This window comes from Pseudophryne corroboree, chromosome 3 (genome assembly GCF_028390025.1).
Source record: "Pseudophryne corroboree isolate aPseCor3 chromosome 3, aPseCor3.hap2, whole genome shotgun sequence".
In the NCBI taxonomy this organism is placed as follows: Eukaryota; Metazoa; Chordata; class Amphibia; order Anura; family Myobatrachidae; genus Pseudophryne; species Pseudophryne corroboree.
Window position 1 is genome coordinate 643,424,154 of NC_086446.1, and position 18,849 is coordinate 643,443,002.

Genomic DNA, 18,849 nt, shown 5'->3' on the forward strand with positions numbered 1-18,849 from the left:
TGCGGGTGTGTAGGGGGGAGCGACCACCACCTCTGGATTTAGCCCTAGCTGAGGGGCCAAAATTCCATATAAAAAAAAAAAAAAAAAACGGAATTTGCACTAGGGGGCGTGGCCACGCGTCCCGCTATTAGGCCACGCCCCCAGCCCCACAGCAATGAGATAGGGTTCCCCTGTCTCAAGTGCCCCCCTGGGCCCCCGGACTCATAATCCGCCCCTGGAGGCATGCCAGCAGCTCACAGAGCGCTGGGCATGCCCCCTCACTGACGAAAACGGGGGCCCTCCCGTGAAGCCACGCCCCTTTTCGTTGGCCACGCCCCTTTTCGGCGCACATTTGTCCCTCCTTCTGCCTGAAGAAAGCTGGGAGGTATGCACCCCTGCCTGTGCCATGCCCATACTATTTGCTTCTGCTCCTAGTCTCCTATAGATTTGCCCAGATCTGTGACTCATTTGACTAACTCCGCCCAGTATTGTGACTCCGCCCAGCGTTAGCAAATGAGTCACAAAGTCACAGATCTGGGCTATTATATAGGAGATATATATATATATATATATATATATATATATATATATATATATATATATATATATATTTTTTTTTTTTTTTTTTAAATTGGAGAAACATCAGGAAAAATCGCTGTTTATTCTCCTCTAATAGAATTCCTCCTTAAGTGGAATCTCAAAATCAGATAATCAACCTCCTCGAAGGAATAGTAGAAAATGCATCTTTTATTTGTATGGAAAAAGTGACAGTAAGATTTGTAAAAGTGATTTGTATTATATATTGCCCATATGAAAAAAAAAAAAAAAAAATCAAACTAGAAAAATAAAAATGCGAAGAGCAAGAAATAAACAAACAGATACATGTTTTTCTTCTTAGCAGTGCAATTCTTTCACATTGCAATAAACTGGTCAAGTATGCAACAGAATAAAACAAAACAACTGTTTTCCTACCATTAGCATATTAAGAATTACAGTGCAAAGATCATTTGTTTTTAAGAAATCTGCAATCATTGATTCTAAGATAGAGGTGCTAAACGGCTCATTTTTTTCTTTAGGACTAGTCGTTTTTCCTTGACAATACTGTGCATAAAAGAAAAAAAAAAATCAATCTAAAAATGGAGTTTACTTACAAAGTTAAATAAGATATATTTAGACTATACAGTAAAAAATACAAATTAAATAGTGCTCTAACAGTGAAATCTGAACACAGATTTACAAAACAAAAACAAACTGTTACATATGAAGTATTGATCAAGTTAATTAAAAAAAAAATTCTAGTCTGTCGAGTTGCTTTTAATTCTGCATTAGGATTTCGTATGACAGTAGCATGCAGCGATCCAGGTGTCTTAAAAACAGCATCAAATGTCTTTTGCAAAGTACACAAACTTAAATTATACTTTTATCTTTTTTTGGAATTTGTTTTTCTCTGGAGAAGTATTTAGGTGTACAAAAAAAAAAAATCAAAAAAAATCAAAAGGGTCTTTCACGGTCTCTAACAGTAAACTGTGTCCGGTTTCTTCTAATTTTGAAAAACCTAGAATTTACAGTACACTGGATTATACGAAATCATAGTTTCACGAGTTTACATTGCATATTTCTGAGTCCATTCTCTTGCTATTCTGTTATATCTGCAATAGAAAAAACAAAAGTACATTCAATAGAAGTTGTTCTAAATAATGGTGGTCGTTTCATAAAAATTTTTTTATTGCGTAAAAGAACCACAAATAGGATTTTAATACCTACCGGTAAATCCTTTTCTCCTAGTCCGTAGAGGATGCTGGGGTCCACTTCAGTACCATGGGGAATAGACGGTTCCCCAGGAGCCATGGGCACTTTAAGACTTTTCAAGGTTGTGAACTGGCTCCTCCCTCTATGCCCCTCCTCCAGACCTCCGTTATACGAACTGTGCCCAGGGAGACAGACATTTTGAGGGAAGGATTTACTTTTATACTAATGGTGAGATTCATACCAGCTCACACCTCAACCATGCCGCACAACATGGCATTCAACATGACACGCCAACAGGCATAAACCCTTTACAGCAACATGCTGAAAACAAATGAAACAACTTGTGTAACCATAAAGAACAAACTGCAGGTAAAGTACGCACTGGGTCAGGTGCCCAGCATCCTCTACGGACTAGGAGAAAAGGATTCACCGGTAGGTATTAAAATCCTATTTTCTCATACGTCCTAGAAGATGCTGGGGTCCACTTCAGTACCATGGGGTTATACCAAAGCTCCAGTACGGGCGGGAGAGTGCGGATGACCCTGCAGTACAGATTGACTAAACTTGAGGTCCTCATCAGCCAAGGTGTCAAACTTATAAAATGTAGCAAATGTGTTTGATCCTGACCAAGTAGCTGCTCAGCAAAGTTGTAAAGCCGAGACGCCCCGGGCAGCCGCCCAGGATGAGCCCACTTTCCTAGTAGAATGAGCCTTCACCGACTTCAGTACCTGCAAGCCTGCTGTAGAATGAGCGTGCTGAATTGTCCCTCTGATCCAGCACGCAATAGTCTGCTTAGAAGCAGGACACCCAATCTTGCTGGGAGCATACAGGACAAACAGAGCCTCTGTTTTCCGTAATCGAGCTGTTCTTGTGACATAAATCTTCAAAACTCTAACCACATCTAGAGACTATGACTCAATGAAAGTGTCAGTAGCTACTGGTTTATGTGGAGGGACGAAACCACCTTTGGAAGAAATTGTTGACTAGTTCTTAACTCTGCCCTATCTTCATGGAAGATCAGGTAAGGGCTCTTGTGAGACAAGGCCCCCAACTCAGACACCCGCCTTGCAGATGCCAAGGCCAAAAGCATCACCACTTTCCAAGTGAGAAACATCAATTCTATCTCCTGCAGAGGTTCAAACCAATCTGATTGAAGGAACTGCAACACCACATTAGGGTCCCATGGTGCCACTGGAGGCACAAATGGAGGCTGGATGTGCAGAACCCCTTTCACGAACGTCTCAACTTCTGGAAAGGAGGCCAATTGTTTTTGAAAGCAAACTGATGAGGCCGAAATCTGGACCTTGATTGACCCCAATCTAAGGCCCGCATCAACACCAGCCTGCAGAAAATTGAGAAAACATCCCAACTCAAACTCTTCCGCAGGAGCCTTCTTGGATTCACAACAAGATACATTTTCTCCAAATACGGTGGCAATGTTTAGACGTTACTCCTTTCGTGGCCTGAATAAAGGTCCATACACACGGAGCAATATAGCTGAGAGATTTTGACTATATAGTCAAAATCACTCAGAAAGTTAGTGCATATCGCCCTGTGTGTACACAGCCAGTGATAGCGATGCGCGTCCCCGCCAGGTCGCTATCGCTGCTAAAAATAGACTGTGCAGGCAATTCAATTTTGGCTAGGTCGCTGGAAAAGAAAAAGCATCCCCTTGCTTAAATGAGTTAGCCAAAATTGCTTATAGCCAAAATCGCTGGTAAAGTTAGTCAAAATCGCCTACTGCCAGTTCAAGGAAAACGCTCAGTCAAAATCTCTCATAATTAAAATCTCTCCGTGTGTATGCACTTTAAGAGTGGGGATGACTTCCTTGGGAATACCCTTTCAGGCTAGGATCTGACGTTCAACAGCCATGCCGTCCAACGTAGCCACGGTAAGTCTTGATACACACACGGTCCCTGTTGTAGTAGGTCCTCTCGAGGAGGAAGAGGCCAAGGATCTTCTATGAGCAACTCCTGAAGATCTGGATACCAAGCCCTCCTTGGCCAGTCTGGGGCAATGAAGATTGCTCAAACTCTTGTTCTTATTATTTTGAGAACTTTTGGAATCAGTGGAAGTGGAGGGAAAACATATACCGACCGGAACACCCACTGGGTCACCAGTGCATCCACTGCTATTGCTTGAGGGCCTCTCGACCTGGAATAATATCTCTGAAGCTTCTTGTTTAGACGAGATGCCATCATGTCTACTTGAGGAACTCCCCAAAGACTTGTCACCTCTGCGAAGACTTCTTGGTGGAGGCCCCACTCTCCTGGATGGAGATCATGTCTGCTGAGGAAGTCTGCTTCCCAGTTGTCTACTCCCGGAATGAAAATTGCTGACAGAGCTCTAACATGTCTTTCTGCCCAGAGGAGAATCCTTGTCACCTCTGCCATTGCCACTCTGCTTTTCGTTCCGCCTTGCCTGTTTATGTACGCGAATGCTGTTACATTGTCCGACTGGAACTGCACGGGATCTTGAAGAAGATGTACCGCTTGTAGAAGGCCGTTGTAAATGGCTCTCAATTCCAGAACTTTTATGTGAAGGCAGGCTTCCTGACTTGACCATTTTCCTTGGAAGCTTTCCTCCTGTGTGACAGCTCCCCAGCCTAGGAGACTTGCATCCGTGGTTATTAGGACAAAGTCGTGAATCCCAAATCTGCGTCCCTCTAGTACACAGGTTCTCAAACTCGGTCCTCAGGACCCCACACAGTGCATGTTTTGCAGGTCTCCTCACAGAATCACAAGTGAAATAATTAGCTCCACCTGTGGACCTTTTAAAATGTGTCTGAGTAATTAATACACCTGTGCACTTACTGGGTTACCTGCAAAACATGCACTGTGTGGGGTCCTGAGGACCGAGTTTGAGAACCCCTGCTCTAGTAGGTGAGAACTGTGTAACCACCACAGGAGCGAAATCCTGGCTTTGGGGGGACAGGATTATTTTCCGGTGCATGTATAGGTGGGATCCGGACCACTTGTCCAACAGGTCCCACTGGAATACTCTGGCATGAAATCGGCCAAACTGTATGGCCTCATAGGCCGCTATCATTTTCCCCAACAACCGAATGCATTGATGGATCGACACGCTTGTTGGCTTCAATATTTGTTTGACCATTTTCTGGATTTCCAGAGCCTTTTCCACTGGAAGAAATACTCTCCGTACTTCTGTGTCCAGAATCATCCCTAAAAAGGACAATCTTGTCGTCGGTTCCAACTGCGACTTTGGAAAATTCATTATCCAACCGTGTTGTTGGAGTATTGACAGGGAGAGTGCGATGTTCTGCACCAACTGTTCCCTGGATCTCGCTTTTATCAGGAGATCATCCAGATAAGGAATTATATTGACTCCTTTTTAACGGAGGACCATCATCTCCGCCATCACCTTGTTGAATACCCTCGGTGCCGTGGAGAGTCCGAACGGCAACGTCTGAAACTGGTAATGGCAATCCTGTACTGCGAATCTCAGATAAGCTTGGTGAGGAGGATAAATGAAAACATGCAAGTAAGCATCTTTTATGTCTACTGACACCATGAAGTCCCCCTCTTCCAGACTGGAAATCACTACCCTCAGGGATTCCATCTTGAACTTGAACCTTTTCCGGTAGAGATTCAGATTTTTCAGGTTTAAAATCGGTCTGACCGAGCCGTCCGGCTTCGGAACTACGAAGAGGCTTGAATAAAAAAACCTTCTCCTTACTGTGCCAAGGGTACCAGGACAATTACCTGATCCTGACCTAATTTTTTAATTGCCGTTGTTACTGCCTCTCTTCCCGGAAGAGAAGCTGGCAAGGTCGATTTGAAAAATCGACATGGGGGGACGTCTTGAAACTCTAGTTTGCACCCATGGGACACTATTTGTAAGACCCATTGGTGCAGGCCAGATTGAATCCAGATTTGGCTGAAAAGTTTGAGACGTGCTCCCACCCGAGCGGACTCCCACAAGGGAGCCCCAGCGTTATGCTGCAGATTTGGCAGAAGCAGGGGTGGACTTTTGCTCCTGCGATCCAGGAGACGCTGCGGATTTCTTTCCTTTTGCCCTTCCCCTACCTGCAAAAAAGGGGGAACCTTTGGCCTTTTTGTATTTGTTGGGCCGAAAGGACTGTATGTGAGAGTGATGTGTCTTTTTCGGCGGTGTAGGAGCATAAGGCAAGAATGTCGACTTACCTGCGGTAGCCGCCAAGACCAACGCATCCAGCCTATCACCAAACAAGGCCTCACCTTTATACGGGAGAGCCTCCATATTTCTTTTGGAATCTGCATCAGCATTCCACTGGCGAATCCACAGCGCCCTCCGAACCGATACTGCCATGGTAGCGGTTCTTGATCCCAAGAAACCATTTCATGGCTTCTAGTACGTACGCAGCAGCATCTTTGATATGACCTAACGTTAGGAGTATCTCGTCTCCATCTATTGTCTCAATGTCTAACAAGTTTTCTGACCACTTTTCAATAGCAGTACTCACCCACTACTCACAGACAACGGTAGGCCTGAGTAGTGTCCCATTGGCCAACATCAATAGATCACCTCACTTACTTGCGGTCTGTCGGCTCCTTAAGTGAAGCCATTCCAGGAGCAGGGAGAAACACCTTTTCTCTTTTATGACAGGGCCCTGTCTAAAATGCGGGGTGACTCCCACCCTTTTTGGAAAAAGGTAAGCTGCCTGAATTCCTTTTGGGAATCTGAAATTTCTTTTCAGGTTAAATCAGACTCCCTCCAAGAGACTGTTCAATTCCTGAGGTGGAGGGAAAAATTACATTACTTCTTTACTAAAGTAAACCCTCTCTTTGTGGTAAAAGATGGGTCTTCGTAACTTCTAACACCTCCTTTATAGCTTAAACATGTTTTGAATGCGTTTTTGCTAACCTAGGACCTATTCCCCTGGAATCACTAGTGTCGACATAGGAATCAGAGTCCGTGTCAGTATCAGTTTGTACTACTTGAGCAAATTTGTATGTGACCCAGAAAGGTCCCTGTGGATGAAAGGCAGAACTATTAAAAATCACATCTTCAGATTATTTTCATTTTCTGTATGAGATTCAGTCCAACCTCTTACTGATATGATTCACACAATCATGTAACCTTTCACCCAGTCAGGCTCTTGGTGTCATATTACACCTCTGCATCCCTAACATGTCTCCACAGAATTCCCTGCCACACACGTGCACAACCACACCACAGACACTCCGGGACTTCTAGGGGACAGACCCACAGTAAAATCAGTCAGAGGGACACAGATAGGATTTGCCAGTTCACAACCCAGTGCCAGTAACACAATGTCTGAACACAAAATGCCCACTGACATGCAGCGCTTTATAATGTTAATCACACAATTATATAGCACCAAATTCACTGTGGCCCCCCTGTTTTGCACCCTGATACTTGTTCAGTAGTGGAGGAGGACCAGCGTGGTCTCTGCAGCCTGAGGAGAGAGAGAAAATGGCGCTGAGCAGTGTGCTGGCTGACTGAGGAGGAAGCTCCACTCTTCAATGGTGTGTTTCTCCTCAGCTTTTATGATGGTAATTTTTTATACTGGTGGGGGTAGGACTGTGCCTCAGCAACTTATGCCCCTTATTTATGCCAGTTTCCATAAGTTTCATGCTGCCCAGGGCGCCCCCCACCCCCTGTAGTGCCTATGTGTGGGCAACATGGCGCACTGCGCTCCCGCCAGCCGCGCGGTGCCTCAGCCGTCACTTTACTTGATTGAAGACCTATCTTCTTACACTCACCTGTCTTCTGACTCCTGGCTCTGTGAGGGGGGTGACGGCGTGCTGTGGGAGTGAGCATCTAGGCACGGCTAGCGTTCAGTTCCCTTCAGGAGCTAATGGTGTGCTGTCAGCCAGAAGCAGAGCCATGAAACTCTTTAGGAAGTTGGTTCCTACTTCTGCCCCCTCAGTCCCACGAAGCAGAGAGACTGTTGCCAGAAGTTCTCCCTGAAAATAAAAAACCTAACATAAGTCTTTTCAGAGAAACTCAGTAGAGCTCCCCTGGAGTGCATCCAGTCTGCCTGGGCACATTTCTAAAACTGACGTCTGGAGGAGGGGCATAGTGGGAGGAGCCAGTTCACACCCTTGAAAAGTCTTAAAGTGCCCATGGCTCCTGCGGAACAGTCTATACCCCATGGTACTGAAGTGGACCCCAGCATCCTCTAGGACGTATGAGAAATTGAGGATACATTATTCAATATACACAAAAATGGTACATATGCATGGCAATAGGCAACCATCCACATAGTATATTATATCAAATACAGTGGACAAGTAACAGTGCAATAGAATAAGCAGTGATGTCAGACCACCTATAACTAAAGTAAATAGGACGTGGTTTGCTAAAAAATAAGATTTTACTTACCGGTAAATCTATTTCTCGTAGTCCGTAGAGGATGCTGGGACTCCGTAAGGACCATGGGGAATAGACGGGCTCCGCAGGAGATAGGGCACTTTAAGAAAGCTTTGGACTCTGGGTGTGCACTGGCTCCTCCCTCTATGCCCCTCCTCCAGACCTCAGTTAGGGAAACTGTGCCCAGAGGAGATGGACAGTACGAGGAAGGATTTTTGTAAATCTAAGGGCGAGATCCATACCAGCCACACCAATCACACCGTATAACTTGTGATAAACTACCCAGTTAACAGTATGAACAACATAGCCACGGTTCAACCGATTAACTATAACATAACCCTTATGTAAGCAATAACTATATACAAGTCTTGCAGAAGTAGTCCGCACTTGGGACGGGCGCCCAGCATCCTCTACGGACTACGAGAAATAGATTTACCGGTAAGTAAAATCTTATTTTCTCTAACGTCCTTGAGGATGCTGGGACTCCGTAAGGACCATGGGGATTATACCAAAGCTCCCAAACGGGCGGGAGAGTGCGGATGACTCTGCAGCACCGATTGAGCAAACAGGAGGTCCTCCTCAGCCAGGGTAACAAACTTATAGAACTTTGCAAAGGTGTTAGACCCCGACCAAGTAGCTGCTCGGCACAACTGTAATGCCGAGACCCCTTCGGCAGCCGCCCAAGAAGAGCCCACTTTCCTAGTGGAATGGGCCTTAACCGATTTCGGTAACGGCAATCCTGCCGTAGAATGCGCCTGCTGAATCGTGTTACAGATCCAGCGAGCAATAGTCTGCTTTGAAGCAGGAGCGCCAACCTTGTTGGCCGCATACAGAACAAACAGAGCTTCAGTCTTCCTGATTCTAGCCGTTCTGGTCACATAAATCTTCAAAGCCCTGACCATATCCAGGGACTCTGAATCCTCCAAGTCCCGTGTAGCCACAGGCACGACAATAGGTTGGTTTATATGAAAAGATGAGACCACCTTTGGCAGAAATTGAGGACGAGTCCTCAACTCTGCCCTATCCACGTGAAAAACCAAGTATGGGCTTTTATGTGATAAAGCCGCCAATTCTGAAACACGTCTAGCCGAAGCTAATGCCAACATGACCACTTTCCACGTGAGGTATTTCAACTCCACAGTTTTGAGTGGTTCAAACCAAGGTGACTTGAGGAAACGTAACACCACGTTAAGATCCCAAAGCGCAAAGGTACAAAGGGAGGCTGAATATGCAGCACCCCCTTCACAAAAGTCTGTACTTCAGGAAGAGAGGCTAATTCTCTTTGAAAGAAAATGGATAAGGCCGGAATTTGGACCTTTATGGACCCTAATTTTAGGCCCAAAGTCACTCCTGTTTGAAGGGAGTGAAGCAGACAGCCCAAATGGAACTCCTCCGTAGGAGCAGCTCTGGCCTCACACCAAGAAACATATTTCCACCATACACGGTGATAATGTTTTAACGTCACGTCTTTCCTAGCCTTGATCAGGGTAGGAATGACTTCCTCCGGAATTCCTTTTTCCGCTAGGATCCGGCGTTCAACCGCCATGCCGTCAAACGCAGCCGCGGTAAGTCTTGGAACAGACAGGGCCCCTGCCGCAGCAGGTCCTGCCTTAGAGGAAGAGGCCACGGATCTTCTGTGAGCAACTCTTGCAGCTCCGGATACCAAGTCCTCCGTGGCCAATCTGGAACAATGAGGATTGTTCTGACCCTGCTCATTCTTATTATTCTCAACACTTTGGGTATGAGAGGAAGAGGAGGAAACACATACACCGATCTGAACACCCAAGGTGTCACCAGAGCGTCTACCGCTAGAGGGTCCCTTGACCTGGCGCAATACCGCTTTAGCTTTTTGTTGAGACGGGATGCCATCATGTCGATTTGAGGCAGTCCCCATCGATCCGTGCGAAGACTTCTTGATGAAGTCCCCCCTCTCCCGGATGCAGGTCGTGCCTGCTGAGGAAGTCCGCCTCCCAGTTGTCCACCCCCGGGATGAACACTGCTGGTAGTGCGCTTACATGGCCTTCCGCCCAGCGTAGAATCCTGGTCGCTTCTGCCATGGCCACTCTGCTCCTTGTTCCGCCTTGCCGGTTTATATGAGCCACTGCCGTGACGTTGTCCGACTGAATCAGAACCGGTTTTCTCCGAAGCAATTCCTCCGCTTGACACAGGGCGTTGTATATGGCCCTCAACTCCAGGACGTTGATGAGGAGACAAGTCTCTAGGTTTGACCAGAGACCTTGGAAATTTCTTCCCAGTGTTACTGCTCCCCAGCCTCGGAGGCTTGTTCCGTGGTCACCAGGACCCAGTCCTGAATGCCAAACCTGCGACCCTCTAGCAGGTGAGCACTGTTCAGCCACCACAGGAGAGATACCCTGGTCCTGTGAGACAGGGTGATCCTTTGATGCATTCGTAAATGGGACCCGGACCACTTGTCCAAGAGGTCCCATTGAAAGGTCCTCGCATGGAACCTGCCGAAAGGGATGGCCTCGTATGAAGCCATCATCTTCCCCAGGACCCGCGTGCAATGATGCACTGAAACCTTTTTTTGGTTTTAAGATGTTCCTGACCATAGCTATGAGCTCCTGAACCTTTCCGATCGAAAGAAAACCCTTTTTCTGGTCTGTGTCTAGAATCAGGCCCAAAAAGGTCAGACGCGTTGTAGGGACTAGCTGGGACTTCGGTATATTGAGAATCCAGCCGTGTATCTGCAACGTCTTCATGGACAGAGACCCACTGTCCAGCAATTTCTCCCGAGATCTCGCCTTTATGAAGAGATCGTCCAAGTATGGGATAATTGTGACCCCCTGCCTGCGCAGGAGCACCATCATTTCCGCCATTACCTTGATGAAAATCGTCCCGGCCGTGGAAAGCCCAAACGGCAACGTCTGAAATTGGTAGTGACAGTCCTGCACTGCAAATCTCAGGAACGCCTGATGAGGGGGGAATATCGGAACATGAAGGTATGCATCCTTTAATGTCCAGGGACACCATCCAATCCCCCCCCTCCAGGCTGGCGATGACCGCCCTGAGTGATTCCATCTTGAACCTCTTCAAGTACAGGTTCAGAGATTTTAGGTTTAAAATGGGTCTGACCGAACCGTCCGGTTTCGGAACCACAAACAGGGTCGAGTAATATCCCTCTCCTTGCTGGAGATGAGGAACTGTGACAATCACCTGTTGAATATACAATTTTTGGATTGCCGCTAACACTAGCTCCATCTCTGACGGGGAAGCCGGCAGAGCCGATTTGAAAAACCGGTGAGGAGGCAAGTCTTCGAATTCCAGCCTGTATCCCTGAGAAACAATCTCTAATGCCCAGGGATCCACCTGCGAGTGAACCCAGACGTGGCTGAAAAACCGAAGACGAGCCCCCACTAGATCTGCCTCCCCCCGGGAAGCCCCAGCGTCATGCGGTGGACTTTGCAGAGGCAGGGGAGGACTTTTGCTCTTGGGAACTAGCTGTGTGTAGCTTCTTTCCCCTACCTTTCCCTCTGGCAACAAAGGACGATCCCCGTACCTTTTTTGTTTTTATTGGAACGAAAAGACTGCATTTGATAATGAGGTGCCTTTTTTGTATGCTGCGGGGGGACATAAGGTAAGAAATTCGACTTACCAGATGTAGAGACTAAGGTCCGAGAGGCCGTCTCCAAACAACTCCTCCCCTTTGTAAGGCAAGGACTCCATATGCCGCTTTGAATCGGCATCTCCCGTCCACTGTCGGGTCCACAAGAGCCGCCTAGCAGAAATAGACATAGCATTTATTCTGGAGCTTAATAAACAAATGTCTCTCTGAGCATCTCTCGTATACAAGGCAGCATCTCTGATATGCTCTATGGTCATTTGAATAGCATCCCTATCTAAGGTGTCAATCTCCGTAGATAAGGAATCTGCCCTTGCCACAACTGCACTACAAACCCAGGCCGACGCCATAGCCGGTCTAGCAATAGTACCTGAATGAGTGTAAATGGGCTTCAAGGTAATTTCCTGCCTGCGGTCAGCAGGTTCCTTGAGGGAAGCCGTATCCTGAGAAGGCAGTGCCACCTTTTTGGACAAGCGTGTCAGCGCCTTGTCTACTTTAGGCGAAGATTCCCAGCGTATCCTATCAGTTTGTGGAAAAGGATACGCCATAAGAATCCTTTTGGGAACTTGTGGTCTCCTATCCGGAGATTCCCAAGCCTTTTCGCACAATTCACTTAGTTCAAATGAGGATGGAAAGGTGACTTCAGGCTTTTTCCCATTATACATGTGTACCCTCGTGTCAGGAACCGGGGGTTCTTCAGTAATATGCAAAACCTCTTTAATGGCAATAATCATGTACCGAATACCTTTTGCCACCTCCGGCTGTAATTTTGCATCTTCATAGTCGACACTAGAGTCAGTATCTGTGTCGGTATCTGTGTCATCGATCTGGGATATGGTGCGCTTCTGAGACCCCGAAGGGCCTGGCGCCACAGGGACAGGCATGGACTGGCTACCTGACTGATCCCTAGCTTCTGCCTTGTCTAACCTTTTATGCAATAGATTAACATTTGCATTCAAGACATTCAGCATATCCACCCATTCCGGTGCCGGCGTTGCCGACGGCGACATGACATTCAAGCACTCCCCCTCCACATTAAGCGAGCCTTCCTCGTCAAACATGTCGACACACACGTACCGACACACTTCACACACACACACAGGGAACCCCTTTCCTGAAGACAGTATCCCTGTCAAGGCCCTTTGGAGAGACAGAGAGAGAGTATGCCAGCACACACCCCAGCGCAATGATCCTGGAGACCAACACAAAATGTTTTTCCCCAGCAGCGCTGTATAATATGTTATCCGCCAATTATGTGCCCCCCCCCCCCCTCTCTTTTAAACACCCCTTCACCGTGTGTAAGCAGGGGAGAGTCCGGGGAGCTTCCTCTCAGCGGTGCTGTGGAGAGAAAATGGCACTGGTGAGTGCTGAGGGAGAAGCCCCGCCCCCTCGGCGGCGGGCTTCTGTCCCGCTCAAACTTCCAAAACTATGGCGGGGGCTCTTTTATAATAAGAATTTACTCACCGGTAATTCTAGTTCTCGTGGTCTGTAGTGGATGCTGGGAACTCCGTAAGGACCATGGGGAATAGATGGGCTCCGCAGGAGACTGGGCACTCTAAAAGAAAGATTAGGTACTATCTGGTGTGCACTGGCTCCTCCCTCTATGCCCCTCCTCCAGACCTCAGTTAGGGAAACTGTGCCCGGAAGAGCTGACACAACAGGGAAAGGATTTGGAATCCAGGGTAAGACTCATACCAGCCACACCAATCACACTGTACAACTTGTGATAACCATACCCAGTTAACAGTATGAACAACAACTGAGCCTCATTTAACGGATGGCTCATAATAACCCTTTAGTTAAGCAATAACTATATACAAGTATTGCAGAAGTAGTCCGCACTTGGGACGGGCGCCCAGCATCCACTACGGACTACGAGAAATAGAATTACCGGTGAGTAAAGCAGAGACCCCTCAGGCAGCCGCCCAAGAAGAGCCCACCTTCCTTGTGGAATGGGCTTTTACCATTTTGGATGCGGCAATCCAGCCGCAGAGTGAACCAGCTGAATCGTGCTATAGATCCAGCGAGCAATAGTCTGCTTCGAAGCAGGAGCGCCAATCTTGTTGGCTGCATACAGAATAAACAGCGAGTCAGACTTTCTGACTCCCGCCGTTCTGGAAACATAAATTTTCAAAGCCCGGACTACGTCCAGCAACTTGGAATCCTCCAAGTCCCTAGTAGCCGCAGGCACCACAATAGGCTGGTTCAAATGAAACGATGATACCACCCTAGGGAGAAATTGGGGACGAGTCCTCAATTCTGCCCTGTCCATATGGAAGATCAGATAAGGGCTTTTACATGACAAAACCACTAATTCTGACACACGCCTAGCCGAAGCTAAGGCCAATAGCATGACCACTTTCCACGCGAGATATTTTAGCTCCACGGTCTTAAGTGGCTCAAACCAGTGGTATTTCAGGAAATCCAACACAACGTTAAGATCCCAAGGTGCCACCGGTGGCCCAAAAGGAGGCTGAATATGCAGCACCCCCGGAACAACGTCTGAACTTCAGGCAGTGAAGCCAGTTCTTTTTGAGAGAAAATGGATAGGGCCGAAATCTTGACCTTTATGGATCCTAATTTTAGGCCCATAGCCACTCCTGACTGTAGGACGTGCAGGAATCGACCCCGCTGGAATTCCTCTGTAGGGTCTTCCCGGCCTCACACAAGCAACCTATTTTCGCTATATACAGTGAAAAAGTCTGCTGTCACGTCTTTCCTAGCCTTTATCAGCGTAGGAATAACTGCATCCGGAATGCCCTTTTCCGCTATGTTCCGCGTTCAACCGCCATGCCGTCAAATGCAGCCGCGGTAAGTCTTGGAACAGACAGGGCCCCTGTTGCAACATGTCCTGTCTGAGAGGCAGAAGCCCTGAGTCCTCTGAGAGCATTTCTTGCAGCTCCGGGTACCGAGTCCTTCTTGGCCAATTCGGAGCAAAGAATATTGTTCTCACTCCTCCTTTTATTACAATTCTCAGCCCTTGGGTATGAGAGGAAGAGGAAGGAATACATAGACCGACTGGAACACCCACGGTGTTACTAGTGCGACCACAGCTATCACCTGAGGGTCCCTTGACCCGGCGTAAAACCTTTTTTAGCTTTTTATTGAGGTGGGACGCCATCTAGTCCACCTGAGGCAGTTCCCATCAATTTGCAACTGCGTGAAGACTTCCTGATAAAGTCCCCACTTTCCCGGGTGGAGGTCGTGCCTGCTGAGGAAGTCTGCTTCCCGGTTGTCCACTCCCGGAATGAACACTGCTGACCGTGCGCTTACTTGATTCTCCGCCCAGCGAAGAATTCTGGTGGCTTCTACCCTCGCCACCCTGCTCCTTGTGCCGCCTTGGCGGTTTACATGAACCCCTGCGGTCTGACTGGATCAGAACCGGTTGGTCGCGAAGCAGGATCTCCGCTTGACTTAGGGCTTTGTATATGGCCCTTAGTTCCAGGATATTGATGTGGAGGCAAGTCTGTTGACTTGACCACAGACCTTGGAAATTTCTTCCCTGTGTAACTGCCCCCCACCCTCGGAGGCTTGCATCCGTGGTCACCAGGATCCAGTCCTGAATGCCGAATCTGCGGCCCTCGAGAAGGTGAGCACTCTGCAGCCACCACAGGAGAGACACCCTGGCCCTTGGGGATAGGGTGATTAACCGATGCATCTGAAGAGGTGATCCGGACCACTTGTCCAGTAAGCCCCATTGGAAGGTCCTCGCATGGAACCTGCCTAAGGGGATGGCCTCGTATGATGCCACCATCCTTCCCAGGACTCGAGTGCAGTGATGCACTGACACCTGTTTTGGTTTTAATAGATTCCTGACTAGTGTCATGAGCTCCTGAGCTCTCTCTATCGGGAGATAAACCCTTTTCTGGTCTGTGTCTAGGATCGTGCCTAGGAGAGGCAGATGAGCTGTAGGAACCAACTGCGACTTTGGAATATATAGAATCCAGCCGTGTTGCCGTTACACTTCCAGAGAAAGTGATACGCTGTCCAGCAACTGCTCTCTTGATCTCGCTTGTATGAGGAGATCGTCCAAGTACGTGATAATAGTGACACCTTGCTTCCGCAGGAGCTCAATCATATCCGCCATTACCTTGGTTATGACAATCCCGTACCGCAATTCTGAGGTACGCCTAATGAGGTGGATAAATGGGGACATGAAGGTATGCATCCCTTATGACCCGATTCACGATAAAGTCTCCCTCTTTTTAGGCTTGCCCTGACCGCTCTTAGCGATTCCATCTTGAACTTGAACCTTCTCAGGTATATGTTCAGGGATTTTTAATTCAATATGGGTCTGACCGAACCGTCTGGTTTCGGGATTACAACATGGTCGAATAACACCCTCTTGTTGAAGGAGGGGACCCTTGACCACCACCTGTTAAAGATACAATTTGTGAATTGCAGTTAACACTGGCTCCCTCTCTTGGGGGGAAGCCCGCAGGGCCGTCGGTGAGGGGGCATCTTCTCACAGTCCAGCTTGTATCCCTGAGACACAATATCTATTGCCCAGGGACCTAACAGGGAGTGAACCCACTTGTGGCTGAACTTACGAAGGCGTGTCCCCACCGGGCCTAGCTCCGCCTGTGGAGCCCCAGCGGCATACCCCAGCGCTATTTTTGTAGGGGCCGGGGAGGACTTCTGTTCCTGGGAACTAGCTGTGTTGATCCCGGCTCTGACAAGAAAGGACGCACCTCAGACTTTCTTGTTTCTTTATTCGAAAGGCTGCATTTAATAATGTTGTGCTTTCTTAGGCTGTGCAGGAATATAAGGCAAACTAGCAGAATTACCAGCTATAGCTGTGGAGACCAGGCCAGAGAACCCTTCTCCACACAATCCTCAGCCTTCCATATGCCTCTTAAGTCGGCATCATCTGTCCAATGCATATTCTACAGGACACGTCAAGCAGAGATCGACATAGCTTTGACTCTAGGACCCAGTATACTCATGTCTCTTTGGGCATGCTTTATAACTATATATCTATCACTTAAGACAGCATCTTTAATATTTACTAGGGTCTCAATCTCTGCTGATAAGGTACCTGTCCACGCTGCCACAGCGCTATAAACCCATGCCGACACAATCGCCGGTCTGGGTAGTATACTAGAATGTGCACGCTATCTGCAGGATCCCTGAGAATAGCAAGTGCTACCGTCTGTGCAAACAGGACACCCTAGGGGAAGATTCTCAACACATCCTGGCCCTAGTGGGGAAAGGATACAGCCTGAGAATTCTCTTGTGGGAAGCTGCCGTCTCTTGTCTGGAGATTCCCGCTCTTTTTCTTCATTTGAGGAGGGAAATTTACCTCAGCATTCTTCCCCTTAAACATGTGTACTCTCGTGTCAGGGACAGATGAGTCATCAGTGATATGCAAAACATCTTTTATTTCAATAATCATATATTGAATACCTTCTAGCCATCTTGGCTGTAACTTTGCATTATCGTAGTCGACAGTGGAGTTAAACTCCGTGTCGATACCAGTGTTTGTTATTTTGGATAGTGAGAATTGTGAGACTCTGAAGGTCTCTGTGACATAGGGACAGACATGGGTAGATTTCCTGTCTGTTCTCTAATCTTTTGTGCAATAAATTCACCTTAGCACTTACACATATCCAAACAGGTGTCGGCGTTGTCGACGGAGACACCCTCTCACACACATATCCGCTCTATCACCTCCTTAGAGGAGCCTTTTACCTCAGACATGTCGACACACGCGTACCGACACCACACACACAGGGGATGCTCTATTTGAGGACAGTTCCCCCACAAGGCCCTTTGGAGAGACAGAGAGAGAGTATGCCAGCACACACCCCAGCGCTATATAACCCAGGGATTACACTACAACTCAGTGTTTACCCAGTAGCTGCTGTATATACAATTTTTGCGCCTAAATTTATGTGTCCCCCCCCCCCCCCCTCTCTTTTCACCCTTTGTGTACCAGGATACTGCAGGGGAGAGCCTGGGAAGCTTGCTTCCTTCCAGCGCAGCTGTGAAGAGAAAATGGCGCTGGTGTGCTTAGGAAGAAGGCCCCGCCCCCTCAGCGGCGGGCTTATGTCCTGTTTCTGACTAAAAATGGCGGGGGTTTTACACATACAGTCACAGACTGTATTATGTGTATTTTTATGCCAAAGGTATTTTTATTGCTGCCCAGGGCGCCCCCCCCCCCCCAGCGCCCTGCACCCTACAGTGACCGGAGTGTGTGGTGTGCTGTGGGAGCAATGGCGCACAGCTGCGGTGCGCTACCTTAATGAAGACAGGAGTCTTCTGCCACCGATTTCATTGCTTCTCTTCTGTCTTCTGGCTCTGCAAGGGGGACGGCGGCGCGGCTCCGGGAACGGACGATCGAGGTCAGGCCCTGTGTTCGAACCCTCTGGAGCTAATGGTGTCCAGTAGCCTAAGAAGCACCAGCTAGCTGCAAGCAGGTAGGTTTGCTTCTCTCCCCTCAGTCCCACGTAGCAGTGAGTCTGTTGCCATCAGATCTCACTGAAAATAAAAAACCTAACAAATACTTTCTTTCTAGCAAGCTCAGGAGAGCCCACTAGGAGCACCCAGCTCTGGCCGGGCACAGATTCTAACTGAGGTCTGGAGGAGGGGCATAGAGGGAGGAGCCAGTGCACACCAGATAGTACCTAATCTTTCTTTTAGAGTGCCCAGTCTCCTGCGGAGCCCGTCTATTCCCCATGGTCCTTACGGAGTTCCCAGCATCCACTAGGACGTCAGAGAAATACATGTACAGTGCCCACCTGTACATGTATATTGTCTTTTGCCATAAGAGGTGTTTATATTGCTGCCCAGGGCGCCCCCCCCCCCCCCCCCCTGCTCCCTGCACCCTTACAGTGACCGGAGTGTGTGAGGTGTATGGGAGCAATGACGCACAGCTGCAGTGCTGTGCGTTACCTCCGTGAAGCTGAAAGCTTCTGCCGCCTGACGACTTCTGTCTTCTAGCTCTGTGAGGAGAACGGCGGCGCGGCTCCGGGGGTGGACGCCCAGTAAGTACCTGCGTTCACCCCCTCTGGAGCTAATGGTGTCCAGTAGCCGAGGAAGCAGAGCCTATCTTAGACTAGAAGGTCTGCTCCTCTCTCCTCAGTCCCTCGATGCAGGGAGCCTGTTGCCAGCAGTGCTCCCTGTGAAAAAGTAGAAAAAGTAGAGAAAAAAATCCAAACAAAAATGCTTTTAGGCAGAGAACTCAGGAGAGCTCTCTGCAGTGC

At 48.1% G+C, this 18,849-nt stretch overlaps 1 protein-coding gene across 2 annotated transcripts in view; it reads right to left on the reverse strand.

Annotated features, from left to right (window-relative positions):
* Nucleotides 1–708: 708 nt before the first annotated feature.
* The window catches only part of UBE2D1 (ubiquitin conjugating enzyme E2 D1), a 139,598-nt gene continuing 121,457 nt past the window's right edge, over nucleotides 709–18,849 (reverse strand). For both annotated transcript variants that reach the window (XM_063961743.1, XM_063961742.1), the window contains one exon: nucleotides 709–1,628. In XM_063961743.1, the coding sequence (XP_063817813.1) occupies nucleotides 1,583–1,628 (46 nt within the window). In that variant the 3' untranslated portion in view covers nucleotides 709–1,582. The remainder of the gene's footprint in view (nucleotides 1,629–18,849) is intronic.